Source organism: Melozone crissalis, unplaced genomic scaffold (assembly GCF_028551555.1).
Source record: "Melozone crissalis strain CALT ecotype California unplaced genomic scaffold, PUWL_Pcris_2 ptg000012l_1, whole genome shotgun sequence".
Taxonomy (NCBI): Eukaryota; Metazoa; Chordata; class Aves; order Passeriformes; family Passerellidae; genus Melozone; species Melozone crissalis.
The window spans coordinates 11,124,137-11,137,847 of record NW_026535790.1 but is presented as its reverse complement, the minus strand read 5'-3'; the positions used below and the strand labels follow the sequence as shown (position 1 = coordinate 11,137,847).

Below are 13,711 nucleotides of genomic sequence, written 5' to 3'. Positions count from 1 at the left end.
GCAGAACAGTCTGTCCTGACACTAAATAATAAATAAACACAGGTCCCAGGTGGAAATTCCCAATTAAGATGTCGATTAATTTCTAACTCAATGGCTGGGCTTTAAGATCCTGGCAGTGTTTGAATCACTGGTATTAGAGGCCACTCTTCTTTCTGCTCTGGAAGTAGAAGCTGTGAACTCCTTTTTCACACTGTTAGGGTAAGATTTTCTACTAATTAGCTAATAACAGGAGTGGACTCAGAGACACACAGGCATGCCAAAGACATTTTTGCGTCCTACCTATGACTAAGAGTTTTAAATAGACCAAATTAACGTTTTGGAAGTAAAATATCAAAATCTCAGTTGATTCTTCAACTTCTCTGTTCTGCTGGTAGTGTCTCCTATCTCAGTGTGTGCCCACTGTGAGCTTACAGACTTGGGTGATTTTTGGATGTTCTGTTTACAGAATTGTGAGGCTTTTCTAAAGGATCCTCAAGGTTAATTCCTAACAGGCCACTTGTTCTGAGTCATTGCTGAACTGAATGTTGTGATGCAAGTCCAAAAGGAGAAGCAAAGGGAAGGATGGGATGGCAACACTTGCTGTTCTTGAGCTGCCTTGACCACATCTTGCAATATGTTTTTATTTGCACAGTATATGAAGATAACCTGTTTTCTTTATTATATTAGATATCTTAATGAAGTTATGGGTATGAGTTATTATTAGATGGCAGCATTTATTTGTTTAATTAGCTAAATGATACAAGTGAAATTTCATTTTGAACTCAGTCATCATCTGTTAAACTGCTGGAGCAGTTCAATGCTTGACTGCTACCATTACCCACTCCAGAATGAGCAAGGAAACCCATGAATTTTTACCACAGAAGACTTGTTTCTGATGTGTTTATTGAGCACTGGTGAGTAGGCAGTGAGTGAAGGGGATTTTCCTGCTCATTTGACACTGCAGGAAGGAGACCAGCATCTTCTCACTGGATTTGTGCCTTGAAATGGCTGCAAAACCTTGACAGCTCCAGTGGGAGCTGCCTGTTTGTTCCCTGGCTGTGCCTCAGTTTCTGATGGGCAGGTAACCAGAGTCTGTGCTGGACAGGGAAACACTGCAGCTCAGGAGTCACAGCTCCAGCAGCCAGAGGAGAAACTCACTGAACCAGCAGCTCACCTGAGAGGGTGGAGAACAGAGGGGAACTTCCCTCTTGTACAAATGCTCTCAGCATTGTGGAAATGTGAGTCCTGTACACTGTAAGACATCTATTAATTGTTATACTGGTTGTCTGTTGTAATTTTTTAAATTTCCTTGCTTGAGTCTGCAATAAATCAAAATTATATTTTTTAGTAATACGAAACACCTGAGTTCAGGCCCTTGGAAGCAAAAATGATGCTTTCTGCCTTCACTAGACCTCTACAGTCATTTTGAAGTTAGAGAGAAATAACTGAAAGCCCAAAACAGCAATGCGTGATGCTACTAAAGAGCAACAAATACCAAATGACCTGAGATAATTTGAGAGTTGACAAGCTGCAGTTCATCACCCCAGTATGTAAAAGGTAGGATACACATAGCAATATTACGTACTTGACACTTTCACTTTTATTTTAAGGAATGGTGTCTTCAGCCAGAGGGTGCAAAAAATGGGATCCCACAAGCTGCACCTTCACTTGCTTCCACCTTTCTATCACCTCCTCCTTTTGCTGGCAGAAATGTTCACAGTGAATCAAATTAACAAACTGATTTGGTAATAAAGTAACCTTTGTGAGGGGGCAGAGAGGTAATTTTTGCCCACATGGGTTTACAAAACTCTGCAAACACTTGTGCCAAGGAAGAGGTGGGAGATGGGGAATGTGTCTTTTGGCAGCAGTACTGGCTTCTGCAGGTTTAAATTGTTCCTAAAACTATTACCTGAGATTTATATTAATAAGTGTAAAGCTTTCTTTAGAGCCTAAACAGCAGCACTTGGGTGTGTAATCTTTCACTGTGAGCAGAATAAGCTCCATCTAATTTATAAGCACATTGTTTGTTCCTCTGCAGTCACTGTGTGGCTCTATCTCTTCCATTAAGTCAATAATCTCTATTCCATATAATGTGGGTATTCTAGTGTAAGGCAGGCAAGGAAGAAATCAGAGCTCTGTGTAATGACATTAAGCTTTTAGGTTACAGACAGAGTAAAGGACTCACAGCTGCTTAACATATGCCCTCTGCCTGAACTCACTTTATCACTTGGTATCTGACTGCTCTCAACATATAAAAAGTTGCTGTGATTGATAGTTGGTTATACAGTATTTGTCAGGGTGAACTGAATCATTATGTGTACAGATTGAGGAATACAGAAAAATAAAGCTGAAAGAAGAACAACAAAAACTCTGACATCTTTCCCATTCATTAAGCTTTCCTAAGGCAACTGTTTTTGTTTGCAGGAGTTAGTGGTTGCTGGTTTTTCTAACTAGCAATTGCTGAGTGATTTAGAGTACATCTCTGCTCTTTTGTTTGGATTTCATTTGTGAAACCATTTAGAGTTATAAAACTGTCAGCTTAAGAACATTCTATATATTTGCCAGTGAGGGCCTCCTGGATGCAGAGTTTATGCATTTCTCTCCATTTTGGGTGCTGTTTGAATTCTCAGTATATATCACTGTTGTTCTTTTTCTGGTTGTTCAAATAATTCCCACTGCCTTCTTTAGAGCAGCAGGAATCCTTGAAGTAATTATGAAATTGCATCTCAGATCAGATATTGCTAACCACAACATCTCACCCTTGGCCAAACCTAGCCCAGCAATGCAGTAATAGAATGTTCTGCTGATGCTTAAAAAAACTTGAAATTTAGAAACCCTGACTGCAACTAGAATTGAATCATGCACCTAAACATTAGAAAGCATAGACCAGAACTGTTAATTATGTTAATTACAATAGTTAAACCATGGTGTGGTACCTTTCTAAACTCTCAGATGCCCTATAATAACTACAGTTGAAAGCCAGTTGAAAAATGTTATGCAAACTTTTATTACCTACTACTTGGAGCTTTGCTTGCTGTTTCTCTGCTGCAGAATTCCTTTGGTGGCTAAGCTCAGCTTTCCATTGTGTGGAAGCTGTAGGGCCCAGGTCTGTCATCATTCTGCACAACCTCAATCTCTCCTGGCCTTGCTGCTGACCCTGTTTCATGCATTCTTTGTATTTATTTCAGATTTTCTATTCCTATTGTTCATAAGGTATGGCAGACTTAAGTCATCAAGTACTTAAATTATATAAATGTGGCTGTGATAACTTTCTGTAACTTGAAAGTAGGAATCTATAATGAATTTTCACCACTTACTGTTCCTGGATGCTTGGTTGGTCATGAACAGTGGGAGATAAGCCAGTGCTTCAAAACTGCTTTGGAATTTTTGGAGTCAAAAGTTTTTAAGGTTCAATGACAGATTTTATGAAAGCCTTAAATAACTGAAGAGGTCACTCAGTGAATCTGGAAGAATCTGTGCAGGAAGTTCAATGTTTTGTCTTGGCTATCTTAATAGAAAAACAGGTTCTGATTTTCCTGGCTTCCCTAATTTTTCCAGAGATCCCTGTTGTCCTTGACTTCACATTTCAGTAACCATGCTTCCTGCATCCCTGGCAGGAGATCTTATCTCCATTTTCCACCTTATGACCTTCCAGTACAATTTTAGCTCCCAGTATTGCAAGGGAAAGCATTATTTTTAAAAGAAAGTTTAAAAAAAGAAATGATAAGGAAATTTCTTTGTGAAACTTGATTTTTTTTCCTCTTTTGGAGACTGCAATTTTACTTAACATGTTTTAGGAAACATATTGACTTTTACTTCAGTCTTCAACAGAGAAGTATCATATCTGCTTGCTCATTTCACATTCAAAATAATGGAATGTTTCTCATTAAGGCAGAATATTTTCATTTTAATTTTAGTTTAATTTTTCTGTTTCAAACTATATTTTATTGTTTGCAATTACAAAAAGAAATACGAAGCTTTTCTGTTGCCATTCAACAATGAATTATGACATCTTGGCTTTTTTCCAGACTACTTAATTTTTTACAATTTTGTTTTGAAGATCACGATTTCCCTTGAGATGGACCTTTCATTTGCTGTTTCTCTCTCTCTTCCTTTGCTCTCCTTTTTAAAAGGAGATAAACTACTTCATAAACTACTTCACTTCCAAAGCTCTGCAGTCTAATCCCACTGTAGCCATTATCCCTGTGCACCATGGAAATGTTGACTCTTGGTTCAGCAACAACTCAAACATTTACCTTTGACCATCTGTGTTCTCTAATGGCCATCCCCAGTCCTGTGCTGCCCTGTGTGCCATGAAGAAGTTCCTTGTTGTTCCTATCTTAAAACTTTCTTTTGATCCCTGCAAAATTATGTGATAACAGAACAGGTATGTGATAAACTTAATCCTCCTGTTGCCGAGTCCAGGCTTTCTTGTATTTCACATCTTATGCCATCTGTAGTTTTCCATTCTGTTTTGTACTTAACTTTAAAATTATGTGGGCAGCTGTTGCTTCCTGTTGTATTTATACTTGGTTTATCAAAGACGTAAAATATAAGTTCAGCAGGTAAAGCCGGGCTTTAAAACTATCATGAGTTGTAAATTCTGTCCATGTAAATTCTATACTTATTTTATAAATATGCTTAAGCTACTTATTATTGAAATGCAAATTAATACAATTTGATTTTAGGATCATTTTCTAGATGCCTTAATTCCAAAATAAGCAAACGCTACCAATACCTTGTTTTGTGCTGCTTTTACAATGATGCTTTTCAGTGGGGTCTGCTGGAATACAAACAGGTTTTATGGAGCATTTTTACTAAACAGTCAACAGGTTTTAATTTAGCTTCTTAAATCATAATTGTTTTTCAATTTTCTGCTCTGCCTCACAAACGCATAATGAAGGCACACCTGATGCTATAAAAACCAGATGTCATTTCAGTATTTTCAGCTGTGTGATAAATTTGGAGAGCTTAAAAGTTGTTATCACAGATGTATAGTTACCAGAGAGCTCGCAAGAACAGAAAGCATGGAGAGCATTGCTAAATAAATAGGATTTTTTAATGTGTTAGACTTTATTTTCAAAGACTTTCAATATTATGGATGGAATCTTCTTAAGGAACTTTCAGGAGACCATTTTAAACTTACAAACAAATTCAAATTCTTTCTCTCTACCGGTCATGTGAAGTACCACTTGCACTTGCTCATGGGGATTTGAAGAGCAGCACGCAGACCTGAAGGAAAGTTTGATTGTGTAATTCATGCCAGCTCTGAAAAACATTCCTCCTTTACCATTGCCCTTGAGAAAGAACTTCTTAAAGCAGGATGTTCAGTGGCAACTGAGCTGTGCCTGAAATACAGTTTTATACTACTTGTTTCTTTAAACATTTTCAAATTCTGCATGCAGGTGTTCAAAGGTCTCTTAGTGGAATTGATATATATTTAGAGAAAGGATCATTTCACATAAATTAATTGTCACAATCTCAGTCATCTGTCTCTGGTTATCACTAGGCAGGAAGTCAAATGCAAAAATCAGTAATGCCCATCACATTTCTTCCTTATTTTGCTTAATGTGAAAGGTGTCTCTCTTTTCCCAGCCAAACTGAGGGTCCAGTTCTCAGTCTCCCAAACAATTTAGCTGATTTTAAAGCAAACCAAGAGGCAAGACCTGTGCTGAGGTTGTTGATCCCTTATGCTCGGGATGAAGGTGCAGGACAGTTGAGAGGCTGCTCATGTTCCAAGTGCTGCTGTGGGTGTCTATTTTAGGGTGACTGAATCATGAAATGATCACATTCAGCTAAAGAAATGAATGCTGCCCACTCCATTTCCCTGAGTGTCTTGGGTCTTGTTCTCACAAATTGAAAAATGCATGTTCCTGCCTACATGTGCATGTGCAGCTGAGTGTATATAAATGCAGGTATGGATCAAACAAATTCTGCAATATTTTGCTTGGTTTTGAAGATCTTGGTATAACTGAGTAAAACTGGTGCTGGTTTTTATTAAGAAATTGATGAAAAAAACTTCTGTTAGGTCTGAGAGAATCTGGAGGGTTTGAGAGTAGTGTGTATGTCCCAGGACATTCATTCTCTGTGTCTATGCATCCTGTTGACTCTGTAGCTGAAGACAGTGACAGCTTGTTAGTAAGGAGGTATGAAGTTCTTGTTGACCTTGTTTTTAACAAAAAATGTCTTCCCAAGTCAAATACAAGGATTCCTGTTTGAATTTTAGGGAAAACCACCTTTCCTATGGATCAATAACCATTTATTTTCTACTTAATATTTAATCTTCATCTTCACTAATCTTTCCCATAAATAGCAAAAATGTACCTTCTCCAGCTGTATGTTAATTATGTTCCATTTTTAAGTCAGAATGGGTACATTACAGAGAAGCTGTCAATTTGAGGCTGAGCAAACTAAATATACTCAGCTGAGTGAATCCAGCACTGTGAACATGAACCACTGGTATAAATAGGAAAGGAGACACCTTGAAGCTTTACCGTATTCAAGAAGTGTCAGATCATGTTCATTTGAAAGGGATGGCAACACTCTTTTCCCCCCAGAGCAGGCATGAATATTGTTTCACGGAACACAGGCTGTCCAGGTGTTCAACAGACTCTCATGCTTGCACCTTTAATGCTGAATTTCAGCATTTTTTGAATGGCCATTTAACTTGTTTTTATAATCCCAGATATTTTCCTTCATAAGGGCTTAAATGGGGGATGTTAAAACAAAGTGTTTGTCCTTCCACATTTAAAATACTTCCATCTAGCTTTCTGACTGTTTCAAAACCTTATGAACTGTTTTCAAACAGCTGTTTTACCAACAAGCATTGCTGTAAGGACAATTGCCATGAGGTATTAGGAACTCTGATTATGATGATGATGTGTTTCATTATTGAGGACAAAGTACTGCCGATGATACGAGACCTCCAAGACTGGTAGAAACATGAGAAATTGGTTCCCAATAGTTCTTTACTTTTGTACCCGACTCAGCAAAGCAACATGGGATTCTTCCAGAGGCAGAATCTGAAGGATAGGTCACTGTGCACAGAATCAGCTATAACAACATTGACAGGCCTGAAAAACCCTGGTATGACTGCTAGAATATCTGTATTTGATCACAACTTCTGATAGAGAAAATACATTTCTTTCTATGTTGTGTGCTTGAAAAGAAGATATTCCATTAACAGTGGTCACTCGTTGCCACTCGGCTTCTGAAAAATGCATCACTATGAACAAAAATATCCCACATTTTAAAGGTAATAATTCTATTTTTGCTGAGGGAGTAATGGGGAGGAATATCACTTGAGCTTGAGAATGTCAGTACAAGCAGTATGTGTTGTGTAAGTCCTACCTAAGCTTTCCTTGTCTGAAACGTTAAATAAAGCTTTAATGAGTTCCTCTGCATAAGGATAAATTTAGCTCCAAGAGCAGTGCAAAGCAGACTTGTTGATTGGTGTGGGAATGATTGCTGTGATTCCTGAGCTATGAAGGTGCTGTCATTTCTGCAAAGGATCTGTGCAGGGGAGGCAAAACAGAGAACTGACTCTGCAAAATGAATTGTGGGTCTGTGGGTATGCCCAGAACTCCACGTAGGATCCTATTCTATTATGAATTATAACTTTGCTTTTTTGTTGTAAATTATTGTTCTTTAATTACCCCTTCACCTATAATTTTGTGATCATTTTGTGTGAAAAGTTTAAAACTGGATTAATAAATTAGTCTAGAAACTTCTTACTATTTAAATACTGCCTCAGCTATTTTTGTAGCTTTATTAGAACACTTCATGCTTCAACTTATGGCATTTACTTTTGGTCATGGTGGTGTTCTCCGGGTCATTCTTTCAGTGGGTAAGTCATCCATTTCTGTGTGACATGTAAATAACAAAATGACCCTTTAAAGTGTGTGTTTTCCAAGGAAAGAGCAACACTGCACCTGCAGATGCACATCTGCACTTGCTGTACTAAATTCCTGCATTCTGTCTGCTGGTACTGAGCTGGAGTCTCTTCTCTCTACCTTCAGACTTTGTGCCCTGTAGGCTGTGGATAAAGAGGTTCTGAAACATTTAAGTGGGAGTGGAGGCATCCAGTCCCTCTCCAGCAGTGAGCATGTGTGTTGCTGTCAACATCTCATGATGACCAGCGTGAGGGGGACAAGCACTGTTGCTCTTGCTCCACAGGCACCTATTTATTATCTGTCCCAGTGAATTCCTGCCTCTGCTGGAGAAGAGATGGAGCTATCATTAGTTTTGCTTGCCTTGCGGAAGGCAGGCTTTGATTTCACTCTCTGTGTCACTGAGGTCTACGTAAATCATCTGAAGTTGGCCAAAAACTTGAGAAGAATGTTGTGATCTACAGCTGTTATCTGTGCCTTCCCCATTTTTATTGGGGATAAAGCCTGTTTGCATTAGGGTAACGGCAAATACACACGTGCTGCATAGACCTGTGTCGTTCCTAAATAATGTGCCAGAAATCCCCCTTGGCTGTGTTAACAACTAATTGCCAAGTTCTTTTTGACAAAACAATCAGCCTAGCCCCCGTGCATGCACTGCTGCGAGTCGCGGTGCAGAGCAGCACATGGAACTCGGTGCAAGTATGTTCTGTATGTGGCTGCTATGGTGATTAAAATACATAAATACAATAGATAAATATGGACCATATTAGAAACCCATTACTGGCGCTCTCTCAGATCTCAGGCAGCTCCAGCGTGCGGGGTCAGCCGTGCTCCCCTGCTCCGAGCGGGCCCGCGTGGAGCGGCAGCTCCTGGGGGGGCTGCACTTACGCAATGGCCCCGTCCTACCTTGTCAGCTCGCAAATTCAACACAAAACGGGTAAACAAAGGGCTTTTGTGCACGGTTTATAGTTCAGTGAGGATTAGTGGCCTGACACGGTTCTCAGACGCGACAAGCTTAGCGTCAAGTCGCCCGAGGTTAACGAGGGCGGACGTGGGGCAGACTGTGCAGGCTGCAGCACAAGGGTCTCCGGGCTTTCGGACGCGGGATGGGGATTGTCAAAAGCAGGTTCTGCTTACCTGGTTTTGGTGTGTCCGTCACGTGTCCCAGCGTTCCAGGAGCCTCAGGATGTGGATGATCCCAGGCACTTGCTCGCAGTCCGTCCCGCAGCTCCAGAGGTCCCCTCCGCCGGCTTGGACATCCTACCCTGTTCGTGGGCTCCGGCTGGATCGGATTCCTGCTCTGCTTCCCGCTCTCACCTTTTACCATTCTCTGACCGTAAAATCCATCCCTTTCCTGAAATGCAGAGCGATGCACTTGTCCAATGAAGTTTTTCCAGGCGGGATTCAAATTCCGAACAAGCCTTTCATTTCCTCCGCACTGGGGGGAGAGCGAAGGCAGGGAGGCGAAGGAAAGCGCTCGCTTCCTTTAAATCCCCACCAGCGTCTTCCCAGCGCTGGAAGCGAAGGAGCTTGTCATGCTGATCTTCGGAGTTTAACTTTAGAGGGGGAGGGAGAAAGTGGAAAGCAAACTGAATGCTGTAGTGGAGATTTCTCTCTTCCCCCACTGGGCCCCTTGCCGACTGTTTTTATTGATTTCAATCACTGGAGGCTCGCTGGCTCTCAGAAGAAACACTGTGTAATGTGTTCTTTCCTGGCTTTCATTAAAGAAACTCAATGCAGTGCGGTCACGCTGCCGAGCTCGCCTGGCAACCTGCCTACACCCTGTGGTACCTCTTTCATTGGAGGAGATCGAGCTCGTGGTTTGGGGTTGGTTTATTTATTTTTTTTCTAATTCTCCAGCAAGGATTTCAAAACAGCCTCTGCTCTGCTTCTACCTCCTCTCACAGCCCAAAGCCTTTTTAAGCCTCAGAAGAAATTGTCAGCACCACTAAAGGGGGCGACTTTGGTGGCAACGAAAGCGCAGAGTGCTGCGACAGTCTCGTGCTCCTTCTATTAAAATTCCTCTGCGTTTCTGGGGAGGGGTTAAAAGGGCTGTGTGTAAGCCACAGGGATGTGGATACAAATGATTTCCGAGGGGGTTCCTTTTTTTTTTTTCTTTTTTTTTTTTTTTTCCTGTTCCATGTTCTCCTGATTGCTTAACACGGTTTAATTAAGAGTAGGGGAGTAAGCGAAATCCTTCAGCAAATATGTGAAAATTCCTGGCCGCACTGTAGTTGCAAATGAGGCAAAACTGCATTCCCCGAGTCTGCAGTTGTGGTAGTTCTCAAGTATTTCTGTTGTACTCAGGGCTCTGATACTGGTGGAGAAAAATAAGAAATACAATACGATCCTAATTTATGCCTCAGAACTTAATCTGCCAGAGCACAGGAGTATGTACTTTATAGGGGTAACAGTCTATAAAGCGGAATTCAACAAGCTGCATTCTTTAAGTTGTGTATTCTGTGTGCCTGTAAATGCTTTCATGTAATTTAGTAAATTGTTCAATTTCTTCTTATTCAGCAGTTGCTAATGATAACACTTTCTATGCTCTTCACAATTGGCTGTAAATCTGAGACATGCAAAGATCACACAGTTGTAAATTAAACCAGATTTCAAGCTCATCAAGGTGCATCTATTCTAAATTACAGCTGCAAGTTTAGGGTGCTACCTGATCACTTGTGTTCCTGAGATACTGTAGCTGTATACACAAGGAAGCTTTTTATTAAAAAAACAAACAAAATGCCAACATTTACATGACCACAAAAAGAATCCTTTCCTGGAACAGAAAGATAAAAAGGCTGTTCTGACTTCAATCTGGTTTCCTGCAGAACTTGTTTGAGACTTCTCCGCCTGGGTTGAATCTACAGAAAGCTTTCCTAATCAACTTAATATAAATTACTGTCAGTGTGTTTGTTGTGAGGAGTTGAGATTCTACAAACACCTTGCTTTTACCATAAATGTTGTATTTTTCTTTGAGCAGTATATAATTTGTAAAAGGTCTTTCTCTGTAAGCACTACAGACGTATAAAAAGTACTTCTACATGTTGTTTTTCATTTAAAATTTGCTTTCTGCACGATAATGAAATTTCAAATGCCCTCTCTGGTCATACTTCTTCTTTTCATGGGATGCTAAATAGTAGAAAATAATTATTTAAATTTAGTATGGCCTTGAACTGTTTTATGCCAATTCTCTAGCTGTAGTTGTAGCACAACCCTTTGGCCAGCCTTGGATAGTAAATAATTTGTCAATCTTTCTTTTATGAACCTTTTGTCTAAGGGTCTGCCAGCCTTTCTTCTCTGTGGGTTTTGATCTGTGTTTATAGATTCCGCTTTTTGTTTTTAGGCTGGCAGATGGCCAGTTATTTATCTGGGTTCATGTGCATTGTGTGAGGCAGAAACAGGTCGTTTTGCATGCTGATGTCGTCCACGGGGCATTTGGGGGGCAAAAGGCTGCTCCTAAGCAGAAGCCATTACATGATGTGTCAGTAGCTCTTGGTCAGTGAACAAAGCCCCTTTTGACATTTCTCCATGTTAAAAGTTATGAAATAACATGAGCTTCATGAACAAACAAGGTGATACAATGCTCCTACTATGAAATAAGCCATATAATCCATTTCCCCTCCATTTTGAACTCTCTGGAGTTCAAAAATTTGATGCCCTTCTTATATTTTTGTCACTGTTATTTAATTCTTTGAATTTCTGCTGTTGCTTGCCTTGCTGTTGTACAGACTTCTTGTGCTGTGCTGGGAGAAAAGGATAAAAGGATATTGGTTTTGGAGGAGCTGGATTCACTGGTTCTAATAAATAGTGAATTTGGTGTTGTGGCTTGGTTTGTGGTTCCTTCTATAGGTTTGGCAGCAAAGCCAAAACCCTGATCAGGCAGGAAGTTCAGACCTACAGAGACGAATCCCAAAGGCAGAATGTCATAGATGGGGATTCTGTTCACTGTGGCAATTCCTCAGAATTTCTGACTCTGCCAACATTATTCTGTGCTGGCTATGGACAGCCAGGGCTGCAAATGTGGGAATTTTGAAGGACTGAGGAGGAGGAGCAGAAGTCTTTAGGAGATATCTTCAGTTCTACTTAAGTGGGAGGCCATCAAGGACTGGAAGCAAATATAAAAATGCACTTAGTGCTCTCTGGAAGCACCACACAATTATTTGCTGTTATTAGTGCTGTTATTCCCTTCTTGGTGCTGCTTGCTCAGCTGTTGCAATTCATAGTCCCCTTGGAGTAGAAGCTTTTATGCAGATACAAAAACTGCCCTCAGAAACAACACCTGTTTGGTTCTGCCACTCTCATTGCACAAAAAAAAAAGGGTCAGGTTCCTTCAAGAGAACCTGTACATCTTTTTGCTAGTTTTTCTTACAGTTCTAGTTGTATTTCTCTGTTCTGTATTGCTTAGCAGGGCTGCTTTATGGTATTAAACACTTCCTGTCTGTGTGAGCTGGCTCCCCATTTATGACTGTAAGCTCACTTCTGAGGATCATTTATAAAATGTTTCAAATTTGTGCAATATTTCCAGATTACAAAGAATGATGGAAAACTTCAACTGGTATCTAAAAGTGCTAGAGCTGAAGCCTGCAGCTATTTTGAGTCAGATGCCTTGGACTATTTAGAGCATATTGCTATATTTACACACAGTTCAGAAAGTTGGAGACTGGCATTGATGAAAGGCAGTGTGTTGGCGCCCACAGCACTTTGCCAGCAGATGGACATGGTATGATACAAACTTTGGGAATTTGCTTGCTCATATCCCTGTGCCTGTGCAAAGCTGACATGGGCTTTTATGAGCATAAGTGTGAAAGATTTGGGGTCTGCCTTTCACTCAAAAAATGGCATGCAGTGGCAATATCCCTTTTAGCACCTTTTCAGGCCTTCTGGAAGGTTTACAAGTGGAAGACTCCCACCTCCTTAATCACAAGAAAACACTGGCTCTCCTCTGAATGTCATTCATTCAAGTGTGCTGACCTGGCCTGACCTTGTTTAGGTTGAGATCTAATGAGCCCACAACCCAAGGTGGTGTGGTAGCTCTCAGCAGGCTTTGCAAATAAGCAAGTGCTGTTTTTCTGTGTGCATGTGGTTTAAATTTATCATGTCAATAAACAAGTGTCTCACATGCTCAAATAGGGACTTTACAATGTCGTAGTTAAGGCTAAATTGTGGCACTACAAATTGTGATGTCACTTTATAAATATAGAAGGAGACAACCTGGAATATTTATGACCTCAAAACAATGAAGTCCTGTTGGTTGGGTTTTTTAGTTTAAATAATGACATAACACTAAAACTCTTAATCCAAATGGGTCACAAACATCTTCCAGATGAACAGTCACACTAATGGTTTGGGGAAAACAAAATTAAAATCTCAGGCTGTTGATTTAAGGGAAGGAGAGGAGCATCAATAGATTAATAAATAATAAATACACGTAGGATTTAAATTCTAGTGGAAGGTTTGGTTTTGTTTTCTTTCAAATTGCAACGTTTGGGGGAAGGTTTTTTTAAATAGAAATTGCTATTAAATTATCCTCACTGATAAAATCACCCTCAGCTTCAGAAGGGACTACACCACCAAATGTGTAGGTATTTTCTGAAGCACACAAAACCTGAGGTTTTCAAATTAAAAGCCAGTCTAGGACAGACTGTGCCACATCCTTTTAAATTAATCAAGTTGACATGGGTGGATAAAAGTATATTTGGAACTGGGCAAGTTGTTTGAGCAGTTGTGAGGACTCTGTCAGTACCTGTGCTGGAAGTCCCAGGCTGATTGATCCATTTTCCCTGGCTGATGCTGTGGGGCAGCAGGAGGTGCCTCCAGCCGTAAATCCCGACCCTCTCCTGCCA

At 40.3% G+C, this 13,711-nt stretch overlaps 1 protein-coding gene across 1 annotated transcript in view; it reads left to right on the top strand.

Moving 5' to 3' along the window:
* The first annotated feature begins 9,019 nt into the window (after nt 1-9,019).
* Nucleotides 9,020-13,711, top strand: part of CUNH7orf50 (chromosome unknown C7orf50 homolog) — a 32,954-nt gene continuing 28,262 nt past the window's right edge. Inside the window, exon 1 of the mRNA XM_054270931.1 lies at nt 9,020-9,695. Coding sequence (XP_054126906.1) covers nt 9,603-9,695 — 93 coding nt within the window. The 5' untranslated portion in view covers nt 9,020-9,602. The remainder of the gene's footprint in view (nt 9,696-13,711) is intronic.